This window comes from Lagenorhynchus albirostris, chromosome 15, assembly GCF_949774975.1.
Source record: "Lagenorhynchus albirostris chromosome 15, mLagAlb1.1, whole genome shotgun sequence".
Classification (NCBI taxonomy): domain Eukaryota; kingdom Metazoa; phylum Chordata; class Mammalia; order Artiodactyla; family Delphinidae; genus Lagenorhynchus; species Lagenorhynchus albirostris.
In genome coordinates, this window is record NC_083109.1 from 63588441 (window position 1) to 63602270 (window position 13830).

Consider the following 13830-nt stretch of genomic DNA (forward strand, 5'->3'; position numbering starts at 1 on the left):
CTCATCTTGGGATATTAAATCTCCTTTAAGTTACAGCATTTTAGTCTAGTGCTGGCTGCACAGAAACTTCCCAGAAGTGTAAGTTTCTGAAGCACTTGTTCTGGCAACAAAGGAGAAATCCTTAATTGGTAGAACATAACCAACTATTTTCTGAGCAGGTGGTACATCTCTGAACTGTATGTCAGGAGAATACTACCGAGCTGTAACGCTGAAGCTGATGGTGGTCTCCTTAGGAAATTGGTTTTAGCCATGGGAATGACTGCCCTTTTAAAGTAAAGAGACCGGCATCTGACAACAAGTCTGCAATTCCAAACATCCCATGCTATTAGTCACTGCAAGATTGATTCCCGGTCCAATGTTTGCTTTTTTTCTATTATAAATTTAAAAGTATTGATTACATTTATACAATTGTGAAAATTAAACATATTTATTATAAATGCAGAAAATTTGAAAGAAGAAAACAACGTCATCCATAGATTCACCACTAGAGGATAGTATTAAAATCTGGAGTATTTCCCTCTTGTCATTTTTCTATGATATTTTAGCACAATTATGTTGGCGTACTATACGTAAAGATTTTACATTCTGATTTTTTTTCCAATTTAACTTTATAACATAGCATTTCTCCATGTTTTTGCAAACTCTCCACACACATTTTAGTTGTATAAATATTCCAATAAGTGAATATGCCATAATTTACTTAACCTTTAGATGGTATTGTCCAATGTTAGGTTGATTCTGATGTTTTGCTATTGTAAAAAATGCTATGATGACTATATTTGTATATAAGGTTTTTTCTGTATATATGAATGTATGAGTATTTCCTTGGAATACTTGGGTAGATTCCAAATCTTTCTTTGTCTCTATCTCTGTCTCTCTCTCTCTCAGAGATATAAAATACATAAAGTGATAAAGTATACACATCTTAAGGGTAGAGCTAAACTACTCTTTATGCATGTATCCGGGTACCACTACCCAGGTCAAGGTGTAGTACTTTTCCAGCACACCAAAAGGCACCCACGAGTCCTTTCTATTCCATGATTTTTCAATAAAAATTTGCACTTTGCACCCTACAAAGAAATACATCTCCTTCTTTGCCTTTAAAAACCAAAGCACTATCACTGTGTTAGACTATAGAGATGTCTTCCTTTCCCATCACTGTGGAACCTTGGTATATGCAAGGTCCTCCCAAAGCAAGCTGCTGAGAGGTTGCTTCCACCACCTACAAAGGAACTTAGAGGGGTGCTATTCAGACTCTACAAACAGCATTTAGTTCTCCTTCCATCTGTCCTTGGCACGTTGATTAGAAAGTTTGAAGATACCACATATTTTCCTCTCCGGTTTAATAAATGACTTTGGGAGAAGCCAGTGATTTTCTCTCTAGCAGCTGTGGAACTTGACAAAATTAATTTGCCAGATGATAACTCACCACGGATAATAGTGTGAATGGTAACATAAATTATCTATGTATACAAAAAATACATATAAGTAAAAATTAGAATGAATAAAAATAAACATATTTATACATATTTCTCAGATTCTTTCCCTGCTCTAATCCTAATCACCACCACCCCGTTATCGTCAACACCATCACATTTATTGAGCACCTACTATGTGCCAGACATTACCTAAATTATTTATATACATCACCTCATTTAATTCTTCCCATTTTGCAGATAAGGAAACAGGCCACAGACCACACAGGGAGTACGTATCGAGACTGGCATTTGAACCCAGTGTGGTCTGCCTCCAGAACAGGCACATTTAATCACCAAGCCATACCTCTTGCTAAGGTAACGCACACTTGAAGTTTTAGGTGATGGTGATGTACTGAGCTTCCATTTAGATTTCTGACAACTGACCTATTTGAAATGGTATATGCCAATTCTGGAAAAAGGACATTTGAGCCTTATATCCTTGGTGAAATAGGGTACCCTATGTTTTGCAAAGTTAGTAAGCAAATGTGGTTTACTCTGTGGTTTAACGAGCTTTATTGAGATTTAATTTACATACTGTAAAATGCACCTGTTTGGGTGTGTTTACAGTTATGCAACCATTACCACAATCTAATTTTAGAACATATCCATCATCCCCCAAAGAAACTGTGTACACATTATCAGTCACTTCCTGTACCTGCCTTTCCCCAGCCTCTGGCAACCACTAAGCTTCTTTCTGTTTTAATAGATTTGCCTATTCTGGGCATTTCGTATAAATGAAATCACACAGTATATGGACTTTTGTGTCTGGCTTCTTCTTGAGCACGTTTCTGAGACTCCTCCATGTGGTAGCATGAATCTGTACTTCCGTCCTTTATATTACCCACGCTGAGGCACTGGTGGTTCAGTGGTAGAATTCTTGCCTCCCTTTATGTTACCCAATAGTTGTCAACTGTGCCATTAATATTTTCACCACACTAAGCATCCTTCTTATTCTTTCCCAGTTTATAAGGCTCAATTTATTCAAAAGTGTCTTTCCCTCCCTCAGGTCAAGCTCTGCCTGACCTCCCCATCCTCCTGTTGTAGTTTATTCTTAAAGAGTTGCTTTCTCCTTTCCTTCTTTCTTCCTTTCTTTTCTTCCTCCCTCCCTCCTTCCTTCCTTCCTTTCTTCTTTCTTTCCTTCCTTCCTTCCTTCCTTTTTCTTTCTTTCTTTCTTTCTCTTCTTTCTTTCTCTTCTGACATTTTTATTGTTTTACTTATATTCAAGACTTTAATCCATCTGGAATCTTCTTGTACATGATATAAGTGCTCAACACTATTTTTTCCCAATGGAAAATCAGTTGGGCCAGCAACATACTTTAAAGAGACCATATTCTCCTACTGGATTCAAACATCACCTTTGTCATATAAGGAGTTCTCTGTAAGAGATCTAAATGATCTACCTTTTTCTATTCCTAAACCAGCAATAACATATTTATTAAGCTTGACTTATATTCTGATATAACTTGAGGCAAGTCTATCCTTGACACTTGTTTATTTATTGGCTATTTTAGGGCGTCTCCTCTTCCGTTTGTTTAATCTAGTCTCCTACTTTCCCTCTCTTCAACACTAAAAGCAAGTTGTTGATATTCTAATTGATACTGAAATTTTAAGTTAATTTTATTAACTTTGGTAATATTTGCATTTTATATCTTCCCATTCAGAAATATGGTATTTGCTTCCATTTGTGTGAATCTTGTTTTATGAAATTCAATGATTGTGAAAATTATTTTAAAAATACTTTTCTTCATATAATTCCTGAGCTTCTCTTCTTAACTGTTCCCCAAGTTATTTTATGGTGGTGCTATCATGATTGGGATATGTTTTCCATCTAAGTTCTCCCATATCCATTTCAAAGTCATTATTGTTAGTATAGAGAAAAGCTATTAATATTTATATAGTTTTATTGTTTCCAGTCATCTTACAAACACTCTTATTGATTCTAGTAAGATTATTGTTTTAATTTCTATTAAAGTCTACTAGTTTCCTTAGTATACAACCAAACCATCAGTAAAAATAGTTTAAAGTTTTCTTTCCAATGCTTACACTTATTTTATTTTCCTATTTTAATGCATTTGCAAGAACTTTTGTAACTATTTAAATAATTCACCATTTGGAATAGGGTTTTTTATTCATTAGCCTAAATTATATTTAGGTGATTTCCTTCTATTAATGATTTACTTGTTGATTTATTAGAAATGACTGCCAAATTTATTCAAATGGCTTTTCAGCTTCACCTTTAATATTGATGTAATTAATATATTATGTCGATACCTTCCCTCATCCAAACAAGCCTTGAATTCCTGGAATAAGCTCTCCTTTGCCATAACACTTTATGCGTTTGGTGCCAATAGCTTAGTGAAAAGGTTTGCCTTTATTCATAAGTAAAATTTATAGTTTTCTTTTCTGGTGCTATCCATCAGAAGTGGGTTTCTGTGGTCAAGGTTATCAACCCTGGCTGCGCATTAGAATCATTTGGAGAGCTGTTTTAAGATGCTGACGCCTGGGGCTTCCCTGGTGGCGCAGTGGTTGGGAGTCCGCCTGCCGATGCAGGGGACGCAGGTTTGTGCCCCGATCCGGGAAGATCCCACATGCCGCGGAGCGGCTGGGCCCGTGAGCCATGGCCGCTGAGCCTGCGCGTCCGGAGCCTGTGCTCCGCAACTGGAGAGGCCACAACAGTGAGAGGCCCGCGTACCGCAAAAAAAAAAAAAAAAAAAAAAAAAGATGCTGATGCCTGGCATAGCCCAGAGGGATTGAATAGGAAATTCTGTGGATGGGGTTTGAACATCATTAGTTTTAAAAAAAGCTCCAGGTGATTCTATCATTTGATCAAGTCTCAGCATCACTGTGTATGATTTGCAATTGTTTAAACAACATTGGAGTACCAGTAGGTGGGCACCAGCCCCAGGCCCCCTAGTACCCCCAGCCAGCTGCTCTGGGAACCTGACCCCCCAAACCAGTGGGTCAGCACCAACCCTGGACCTTCCTGGTCCTGTAGCCAGCTGCCACAGGACACAGACCCATCCACCAGAAGTCTGGCACCAGCCCCAGCCCACATAGGCCCCATAGGCAAAACCCTGGGACCTGGCACAAAACGCCTGCAGGTCAGCAACCTCTGCATGAGGCAGGGCCTGGCAGCCAACCAGGCCAGGGGCCAGCCCCACCCACCAGTGTGCCAACAGCAGTGGGCACTTCCACAACAGAAGAGAATATACAACCTGTATAGCAGGCACCCCTAGAATATACAGCTTTTGTTTCCAGAGGAGAGTATGCTGTTGGGTCTCATAGGATGTATCCTACATAAGGCCACCTCTCCAAGACTGGAAAATGTAACAAACCTACCTAATATGTAGACATAAATGCAGAGAATTAGGCAAAATTAGGAGACAGAGGAATATGTTTCTAACAAAGGAACAAGACAAAACCCCAGAAGAAGAACTAAGAGGCTTCCAATAAATGCCCTTTTCCCTTGAGCCTTTTTGAAATGGATTCCTGAGTTATACAAGTGAAAGAGACTTGAGCGACACTGAGGAATAACAACAGTACAAGATGGGTTGAGACGAGGGTGCAGAACAGAGGCTGCAAACAAGATAGGAGAAGAGTTTGGGGTAAAAAACCTACCATCTTAAAGACACAGGGATTAGACAGAAACATTGGTAACACAGAGAACCTCTGAGAGGCATGAGTGTAAAGTTAATAGCACAAAAGGGTGTTTGGACAAAAAAGATTGAGGTGTAATATTATTGGGTTGGCCAAAAGGTTCATTTGGGTTTTTCCATAAGATGTTACAGATGTTTTTTTGGTAAGATGGTATCCTTTTAACTTTTTTCTTTTTTAAATGAACTTTTTCCTAATTCATTCCATCCCCCCATCATACCACGCAAATTGTTGAGTTTTCAACAATTTCAACAATGAGTAATCATCCAAAACGACAAAAGAACTACTATGAATTAAGTGGCATTTGTCATTTATACATTACAAGAGCACGTATACACGTTTGAAAAAATAGATCTGATACTTATTCGGCCGACAGATCATGGTGCTTTAAAGAAGTCAGACGACAGTTCACGAAACACTCCAGCGTAACCCCCTTGCTGAGGCCCCCTGGCCAGCCTGTTTAAACTTGCCCTATTCTGGTCATTCTAGCAGGTGGCTCCTTTTAATTTTCTTCGGAACACTCATCACTCTCTGACATTACTTGTTGACATATTTATTTACTTATCTTGGTCCCATCTGCTGTCTAGAATCTAGCATGCAATCTCCAGGAGAGCAGGGGCCTTCCATGTTTTATTCAGCATTGAATGCCCCGACATGAGCACCATCCTGGGTATCTCGTAGGTTCGCAATAAATATTTGGTGACTACTATTGTTAACAGTATCGATACAGGGCCTGGCACATAGTAAGCGCTCAAAAAATTTTAACTCTCACCATCACCATCGTTATCATCACCACTATCATCACGGCTGTCCTCCCACAGTTCTAAGCCTATAGCCCTAGGGACAAGATCGCACACCACTAACACACAAAATAAACATTTATTTTAAAGAAAAAAAGAAGTCTGCCAAACGAGTCTAAGACTTGGATCTGGAGTGTGTCCCCTTTTCAAACATCACATCATTGAGAGGGTAGTACAAAGGCTGTGAGATGTCTAGAAGTGGGTCAAAGGGCTGGTACAGAACAAGGTCAGATAATCCGCTAAGCAGTGTGGTGATTTTCACGCATCTTTTCCTCAGCTGGTGTCTCTTCCTCTCCTGGATCACCACCCAGCCCTGACCCCCACCCCCCAAGCTACCCTTGCAAATTGGTGGCGTTTTCTTCTGCACAGGATGGACGCCAGCTCCACTTAGGACCCCTGCTTTTCCTTGTTTCCTACAAATCTTTTCTACAGGAAAGTACTGTCTGCTGTCAGAGGACAGTTATTTGCTACCTAGAGCTCCCTCTGCTGATACAGTGGCTGGATGGTTCTCTGGAAAAGCTGCAGGTTTCAGAAGCACAGCTGGGAGTCTGGCGGGGCATGTCCTCTGCCTAAGCCTGTGGTCTGAACAGAGGCTGTTTCCTTCTCTTGGGTTGGGTTGGGGGGGGGTGTGGTACAGGTGATGCGTGTTCATGGCTTCATGTGCTTCTGGGGGCCCCGAGGGAGGGGCTTTGGGCATCCTGGCTCTTCTGACCTCCAAGTGCCCTGGAACCCTGGTGTTTGCATGCACTTGTTGGAGAGAATTGGGAATTCCTGGGGATGGGAAGATGGATGTTCCATGCATAACTCTCCTGCTGACACTCAGGAACAGGTGACCCATGTTGATGATTTCACTTCTGATGATGCAGAAGTGAAACCTAGGGGGAGGTTTTTAATTTTTTAAGAGCAAAGTCAGGGTCAATTTGTAGAGTCTGGGTAAAAAAAGCCTCTAGTAAACCAAAAAGAAACAGGCACATGCTTAAGATTTTAAAAAATAATAACCACATATTTGACTAAATTTATTCTTAGGCTGAAGTTTATTTAAATTCAGAAGAAGGCATGTCAAGCCCTAGGTCTCTGGTACCTTCTGCCAGAACTACTTGAGAGAAGGGGAGAGCATTTCCTTACAGACCAGCCTGCTAACATTCCTTCAACTCTGCCATTGGTCAGTGCCAACATCTTATAGGAAATATATGACGCCGCTTCCCTGTCCCTGCCCCCTAGTAAACTTAAGAAATAGGTATTACTCTCTTTCACTTTTTACACATGGAGATATTGAGGTCTGGTTAAACAACTTGCTTCAAATCATACAACTAAAAAGTTGCTGTGATGGGGTCTGCGAACTTGTGGGTACCAAGCTCCACTCGCCAGCTGTCTTGCCGCTGGAGGAACACACTAGGCTCATTTCCAGCTGCACGCCTGTCAATTGTGTTCATTGCTCAACCAGAGTTGACTCAGTGCCCTGCACTATGGAAAGTGCCAGAGAGAGCCAAGAAGAATGAGACCAGCTCCCCGCCCTTGGGGTACTTGGCAGTCCTCCATCAAAATCAAGGACTAGGTTTAGTGCCACTTCTTCTAGGCTGCCTTCCCTGACTATGCTTTTTTCCCTCTTATATCTTTCGACTCTGCCTTACTGTTATAAATGAAATCAATAATGCCTTACCTTTATTGAGCACTTACTGTATGCCAGTCTCTATAGAAAAAAATCTTTACATGGGTTATCTAATTTAATCCTTACAAGAAATCTATGAGAAAAGCCCTATTATTATGCCCCCATTTTACAGATGAAAAAACTGAGGCATAAAGAAGGGAACAATTGATGCTGAAAGTCTCAGTTAAAAAGCGGCAGAGCTGGCAATCTGACAGCTCCTTGAGGGTGAAGACCGTGCCCCGCCTCTCCTCCCGATTTCCCTCTCGGCCCCGAGCCTAGTGCTGGGCAAACCAGGAGCTCAAAACTACTGATTCACTGATTTTCTCTCCTCTCCTTGGAAAGCAGTGATGAAACAAGATTTGGGGATGGGGAAGGGAAGGGAATCCCACAAATCAGCTGGAACTTTTTTGAGCTCTGGCTCTCAGTTAATGCAAGAGTAAGAACCGTACTTAAAAAGAAAAATTCCTTAGGGAATCTTCTTCATTTCTATATCCCGCCTGCCCAGCATGACGCCTGGCACATAATAGGGTCCAATACATCTGTGTTGAACGACTGAATGAGCTTTAAAAATTCTCAAGAAACTTGCTGCTGTTGCTAATGGCTGCTGCCGCCGGAGTCTCAGGCAGTGCTTGAGCTCCACGAAGGTGCCTGGGGTGCTGCTCGTCTGCCCTGGGGCAGGAAGGTGGGCCCTAGAATTCTGCCTTCCCGCTCCTCTATCTCAGGTGATTTTTTCATCCTAAAAACCTCACATAAGCTGTTTATGGCACCCATAACCTGCCCGGAGCTTTTAAACCTCTTTTTCATGTGGCATTTTAGGAGTTGAGATAAACAAACCACTCTCTCTTTCTCCAGGGACTTGGGGGCCTGGATCCTTAACCTCACTCCTTCAGCCTGTGGCCCTCGAGGGAGCTGAACCAGAGTGTGGGCCCCAAAGGACTGTGGTTAAACGTATCACGTGGAGGAAGCAGATAACATCATTGCTGCTTAGAGGAAGAACGCAGCACAGCCGTTGAAGCAAAGACGGGCCAGAGGGCAGGGATGACAAGAGTCTCCAGGGCAGCCTCTGCTGGATTGAAAAGCTCTCTTTAGACGCTGAGGAAGAGTTTTGGGGACATGACATGATGATCTTGGGGACCATCTCATCCAATCCTTCATTTGGCATGAAAGAAACTGAAGTCCTGGGAAAGGAGTGGCTTGCCCAAGGTCATGTAAGCATCACAGTGGCTGCATAGAGTAGAAGCAGCCTCCCCGGCACCTATTCCCACCTTCCTGTCAGATCCTGATCCCTATAGAACATCCAGGTGGTTGTAGGGAAGCTGACTTCGCCCCGGTGCCAGAGGAGGTATATGGGACCTTGGCCAAGCTGATCAGCACATTCTATCTTTCTGGCCATAGTGCTTAGTTTAGGGGTGACCTATGACCTAAAGCTGGTTCAAAAAGAGAGAATATCTGGACCTTTGAGGAGAATGCTGGGAAATACTGACCCTCCTTCTCCTCGGCTAGAAATGAACAAAGGATACAATTAACTGATGTCTGGCTGTGACATGAAGAGAGGACCTCAGTATGAAGCAGATCTCGTGAAAGGCAGAGAGGAGAGATGGAGAGTAAAAGAGTCCTAGGTCATAGTTCTGATTTGCTGGATCAAACTTCACCTGATATCTTTACTCTAGAACATTTGGTTATATGATCCAGCAAACTCTATTTTTAAAGGTATAATAAATGCTTTATTACTTGTAACCAAAATATTCCCAGGTGATAAACAGATGACAAGAGACTTGTGGCATGGCCATAGGAGCGCGCCTCTGTTCTAGCTCACTCCTGGTTAGGTGGGCTAAGCGCAAGGGGGAGGCCTCTGTGCCTGGCTCCACGGCTGGCCAGGCTTGGGTAATCTGAAGGCTGAGTCTCATTTGAAGTTCAGACCACGCCCCCCGCCACCAGCTGGCATTTTACACGCCCAGTTCAGGGAAGCGGGCTGGCTTATTACACGGATCCAGAAAGCATCTTTTTGGTGGTCACTCCTGCCCCACCCTCATGAACCCATAGCACTTTGTGCACATCTCCAAAGTGACACTGACCTCACTGCTTGTTAACGACCGACGTGCACATCAGGCTCCTCTAGACCCCAAGCTTGCTGAAGGGGAAATGAAGCCTTACCCACCTTTGGATTCCTGCACCTCGCCCAGTGTCTGACACAGCTTGATGTCCACAGACTGTCGTTGAGTGGATGAAACAATCTCTTCCCTGCCTCCTCTGATGGATCCTCTTTTTTCCTTCTCTTTCCTCCCTTAAAATTAGGATCTGGTTTACAAACACAGTGGACAAGATGCCAAACGTTCACCCCGAGTCCAAGATTGACAAGCTGGGGATTTGATCTGCTATTGTATTCTGATAGTGCTAAGTCCCGTCTGGGCCACCCACTCCCTCTATCCGCTCACCATGTGTTCAGGGCTGCTGGGCAAGAGGACAGGGGAGGGAAAGACTGAGTCAGAGAAGGCTGACTATGAAACTTGAGGCCGCTGGGATCGTCAGCCTTAACCGTCATTGGCAGAGGAGGAAGCTCAGGCCCAGGGAGGAGTCCTCCTGGCTCAAGGTCACCAGGACAGTCCAGCCCTGATGGGAAAGAACTCCACTTTAGAAGGCAAGACCTGTTCCCCCAGGAGGTGGGCCCTGTGCAGTCAGGAAGACGAGCTTCAGGGTGGATGAGAAGAATGGACCTGGTGGAACGCAGGGGCCAGACTTTGGGGCTTGCAGCCAGTGAAGGTTGAGAAACTCCACTGGGTCTCCCTTTCCCCATGAAAGCACTTGCTTGCCAACTGGGTTTGGAAGTCTCTTGGCTTGTTCGTCCTTAGGGATCAGAGAAGTGACTCAATAAAGCACTTAGTACAGTACATCTTTGGCACTAGGGGGTGGGGTGTGATTCAGAAGTCACTCACACTCATTTGTAGCCTCCTCCCTGCCCCTTCAAGCCAGGGATCCAGGGATCCGCAGCGTGAGCCCCCTCCCTGGACGACACATTCCTGACACGTTTCTCCCGTCTCCACCTGCCAAGCAGTCTCTGTGCTCATAGAAGACACCTGGACCGCAAACTCCGGGCGGAGAGCCCGCTCCACTCAGCTGCCTCGTGCTTGCTTCCCACATGGAAGGGGATCTTAGGACCACCAGAGCTTCCCGATCTCCCCTAGATTCTGAGCGGGCCGACCCTCACCCAAAGCTCCCCCTGCTTTTTTGACCCCTCCTCGTCTTCTCGGCCGCGGGAACTGTCCCCCTTCCCCCACCCACTCCGGCTCGGGTCCTGGGGGTGGGGGGTGGGCCCCTTCAGCTCGCCCCCACCCCCTTCCTCTCCCTCCTCCTTTTCCCTCCCGTGCTCCGCCCCCAGGCCCCACCCCTCTCCACCCCAGCCCGCTTGCCCGCAGCCTCTTCCCCACCCCCGGCGCCCCCAGCCCAGGCAAGGGGCTGCGGGGCGGGGGGAGCCCCGCGGGCTAGGCCCCCGCCCTCCCCGCGCGCCCCGCCCGAGCGCGCGCGCCCGCCGCCCCCTTCCGCGGCCTCCAGCTCCCCGCCTCCCCGCCTCCCCGCCTTTCCCTCCTCCTGGTGACGTCCGGGTCCCTGCCCGTCTGAAAACTCCGCGCCGCGGCGGTGAAGGCGGCGGCGGCGGCGGCGGCGGCGGAGGAGCGGCGGCGAGCCGAGGCGGCGGCGGCGGCGGCGGCGGCGGCGACCAGAGCGGGAGCCTGAGCGGCGGCGGCGGCGGCGGCGGCCGCGGGAGCCGCGGGGAGCGCGGGGGCGGCCCGTAGCGCCCGGGGTCCCCCGCGCCCCGCTCGCTCGCCGCGCTCCGAAGATGGTGGCGGCGCCGTGCGCTCGGAGGCTGGCCCGGCGCTCGCACTCGGCGCTGCTCGCGGCGCTCACCGTGCTGCTGCTGCAGACGCTGGTCGTGTGGAATTTCAGCAGCCTCGACTCCGGGGCCGGGGAACGCCGCGGGGGTGCAGCGGTCGGTGGCGCGGAGCAGCCGCCCCCGGCCCCGCGCCGCGAGCGCCGGGACCTGCCCGCCGAGCCGGCTGCAGCCCGAGGAGGAGGCGGCGGAGGCGGAGGAGGACGGGGGCCGCCGGCGCGGGCGCGAGGAGGCGGCCCCGGAGCACCCCGCGCGCAGCAGCCGGCCAGCCGAGGGGCACTGGCCGCGCGGGCGCTGGTAAGTAAGATGCCTTTTCGGCTCGCGTCCCGGAGGGAAGGAGGGAGGCAAGCGGGCAGGCGGCCCGACCCCACGCCCCCCAGCCCTTGAACCCCGCTCATCAGACCGGGACTCCCCAAGCCTGCTGGCTCCACATCTCTTTCCCCTGGAAGCCGGGGTTCGGTCCCTTCCCAGGCTCAGGGGCCGAGGGCTGCCCCATCCCGAGTCTGAGGACTGCCCCCTTGGGGTCTGGGGAAGTTATCTCCAGAGGAGGCGCTTTGGGGGTTACCGGAGCCTGGCTGGGCCCCTGTACCCCGTCATTCTCGCTGGGCGCCCCGACTTGCTCTGTGCATGTGGGTGTTGGCGCCTCGCTCCCGGTCTGAGTGCCTGGACCGTGCCGGGATCCTCAGCTGCTGCTCTAGGCGGTGGTGCTCACCGCATCTCTGGATTTTGCCCAGCTGGGTGCAGGCAACTCAGTCCTCAGCTTGCTGCCTCGTTGTTTTTGCCTAGCCTGAGAGGGAGGGGGTCTGGGATCGGTGCCCCAAGTCCTCAGCCGTGCCCCGGAGTCAAGACTCAGTCTTGGGTGCCTGGTCTTACTTTGAGTCTCCTGTCTTCCATCCCTGGAAGTCTGAGACTCTTGTCTCCACCCTGCCCGTGTCTAACCTTGCCCTGTCCTGGTGCCCTCTCTCCAGTGTCAGGGCATGGCCCCTTCTCCTAGGTGGTTGTGTTTGGCTCTCTGTCTCGTGTGTGTGGCTAATTCCTGTCACCAGCTGTGTGTCAGATCACATCATCTCGACTTAGGCTTCTGTGGGTTTACTTTGCCCTCCTTGGGTGTGAACAGACCAGGCTCTGAAACTGTTCCTTACGCAGATCTTCTGGGGCCATCAGGGTGTCTTCTACCTGCCCCCAACTTCTCCAGGGGTGACTTTCACACCTTCTTTGGGCTGATTTGTTTAGCCCACTGAGCTAGGACCACACAGGAGAGGTCAGAGTCCCCAACTTCGGGCCAGGGTCTCAGTACCCTGTGGGCGTGTCTGTCTTGAGGCATAACGATGTGCTGTGTGTCTGTCTGTATCTTCATTACTCCGATTGCCTAGAGAGTTTCTCCCAGTTCTTGCGGACATTAGACACCAGGGGGTAGTTTCAGGCTCTCAGGTGTTGAATGCATGTCTCTGTCGTTTGTCACTTTGGGAGGCTTCACTGAAGGCTGCCTTCAGACACAGCGAGATGCTCTTTGATCTGCTAAACTTCTTTGGAGTCAAGGCGACCCTCTTTGCCACAGCGCTGCTCTTTGTACCTGTGGGCTGAGCCAGCCCAAGACGTGATGCGATGGCATTTCACGTTGCTGGCTGGTCTGTGTGGGTAGCAGGGAGAGACATCTTTTCCCCATTTGTGGGGAGGAGAGTGGAGTGAGATTCCTGATGGAGAACCAGAACATTCCGAATGTCTCTTATTTATAGCAAAGAGTACTCTCAGACACTGCCTTTGAACTCCAGGAGTGGATAGAAGAAACGCAATTAGAAGTTCTTTCTAGATTCGGAGGCCTGCGGGGAGGTGGGGTGGGAGGGGGTCAGGACATGCACCACTAGCCTGGGGAACACGTGGGAGGCATAGGGCTTACTGTACCCTTTGCATCCGGGGGTCCGGACAGGCATCAGGAGGTGCCTTTCCAGGCAAATACCACCTGTTGAAACAAGCGGAGGGAAGGAAGGAGGCCTGGTTGGTTGATTTCTTCCTGGATCCCTGACATTTTGGGTCCTATGTCCACACCTGCTCTTTGTGCGTTCAGTTCTGTGTCTTACTGTCTCATCCCCCAGCTCAGCTGCACTGAGGTTTGCAATTGGGAAGGTAAGTGGGAGCGTGCCACTTTTCCTTTTTTATTCCTTTTGGAACACCAGTTCCAGCAGCAGAGTTGCTTTGCTTTTCTGAAACTCTGCTGTCACCTGTAAGTTCAGTGACTATCCCCCTACACACATCTCCCGGTGTCTCAATTTCTTCCGATATAGACATAGCTGTATTTTGTTTTTTCTGCCCTTCTCCCTTCTTTGTGGTTGTCTACCATGCGGTTGTTCACTGCTGTCTCTCCTGGAT

General features: G+C 47.9%; 2 protein-coding genes across 4 annotated transcripts in view; one reads left to right on the forward strand and one right to left on the reverse strand.

Annotated features, from left to right (window-relative positions):
• Positions 1-6175: 6175 nt before the first annotated feature.
• LOC132504848 (uncharacterized) lies at positions 6176-10785 on the reverse strand. Of its 2 annotated transcripts, none has more exons than XR_009535128.1 (5): positions 10514-10785; positions 10295-10424; positions 10016-10190; positions 9739-9878; positions 6176-6807 (listed from the first exon to the last, which is right to left on the reverse strand). XR_009535128.1 is itself a non-coding variant. In XM_060122537.1 (5 exons), exons 1-5 carry the CDS (start codon positions 10643-10645, stop codon positions 6393-6395), a joined length of 978 nt encoding a protein of 325 aa, XP_059978520.1. In that variant the 5' UTR covers positions 10646-10785; the 3' UTR covers positions 6176-6392. The 2 variants fall into 2 exon arrangements, 1 of the variants encoding a protein (XP_059978520.1); XM_060122537.1 differs by having other exon boundaries at positions 9739-9864.
• Positions 10786-11378: 593 nt separating this feature from the next.
• Positions 11379-13830, forward strand: part of XYLT1 (xylosyltransferase 1) — a 317259-nt gene continuing 314807 nt past the window's right edge. For both annotated transcript variants that reach the window (XM_060122535.1, XM_060122536.1), the window contains exon 1: positions 11379-11760. In XM_060122535.1, the coding sequence (XP_059978518.1) occupies positions 11413-11760 (348 nt within the window). In that variant the 5' untranslated portion in view covers positions 11379-11412. The remainder of the gene's footprint in view (positions 11761-13830) is intronic.

Excerpts from the sequence above, each read along its gene's own strand:
- LOC132504848 (XM_060122537.1), bottom strand. The coding sequence starts at position 10,645 with ATGAGCACAGAGACTGCTTGGCAGGTGGAGACGGGAGAAACGTGTCAG. Across the intron at positions 9,865-10,015 it reads CCAGCAGCCCTGAACACATG|GGAGGAAAGAGAAGGAAAAA; the intron begins GTGAGCGGATAG and ends CCTAATTTTAAG. Across the intron at positions 6,808-9,738 it reads CGAGGTGCAGGAATCCAAAG|GTTTCACTTCTGCATCATCA; the intron begins GTGGGTAAGGCT and ends ACCTCCCCCTAG.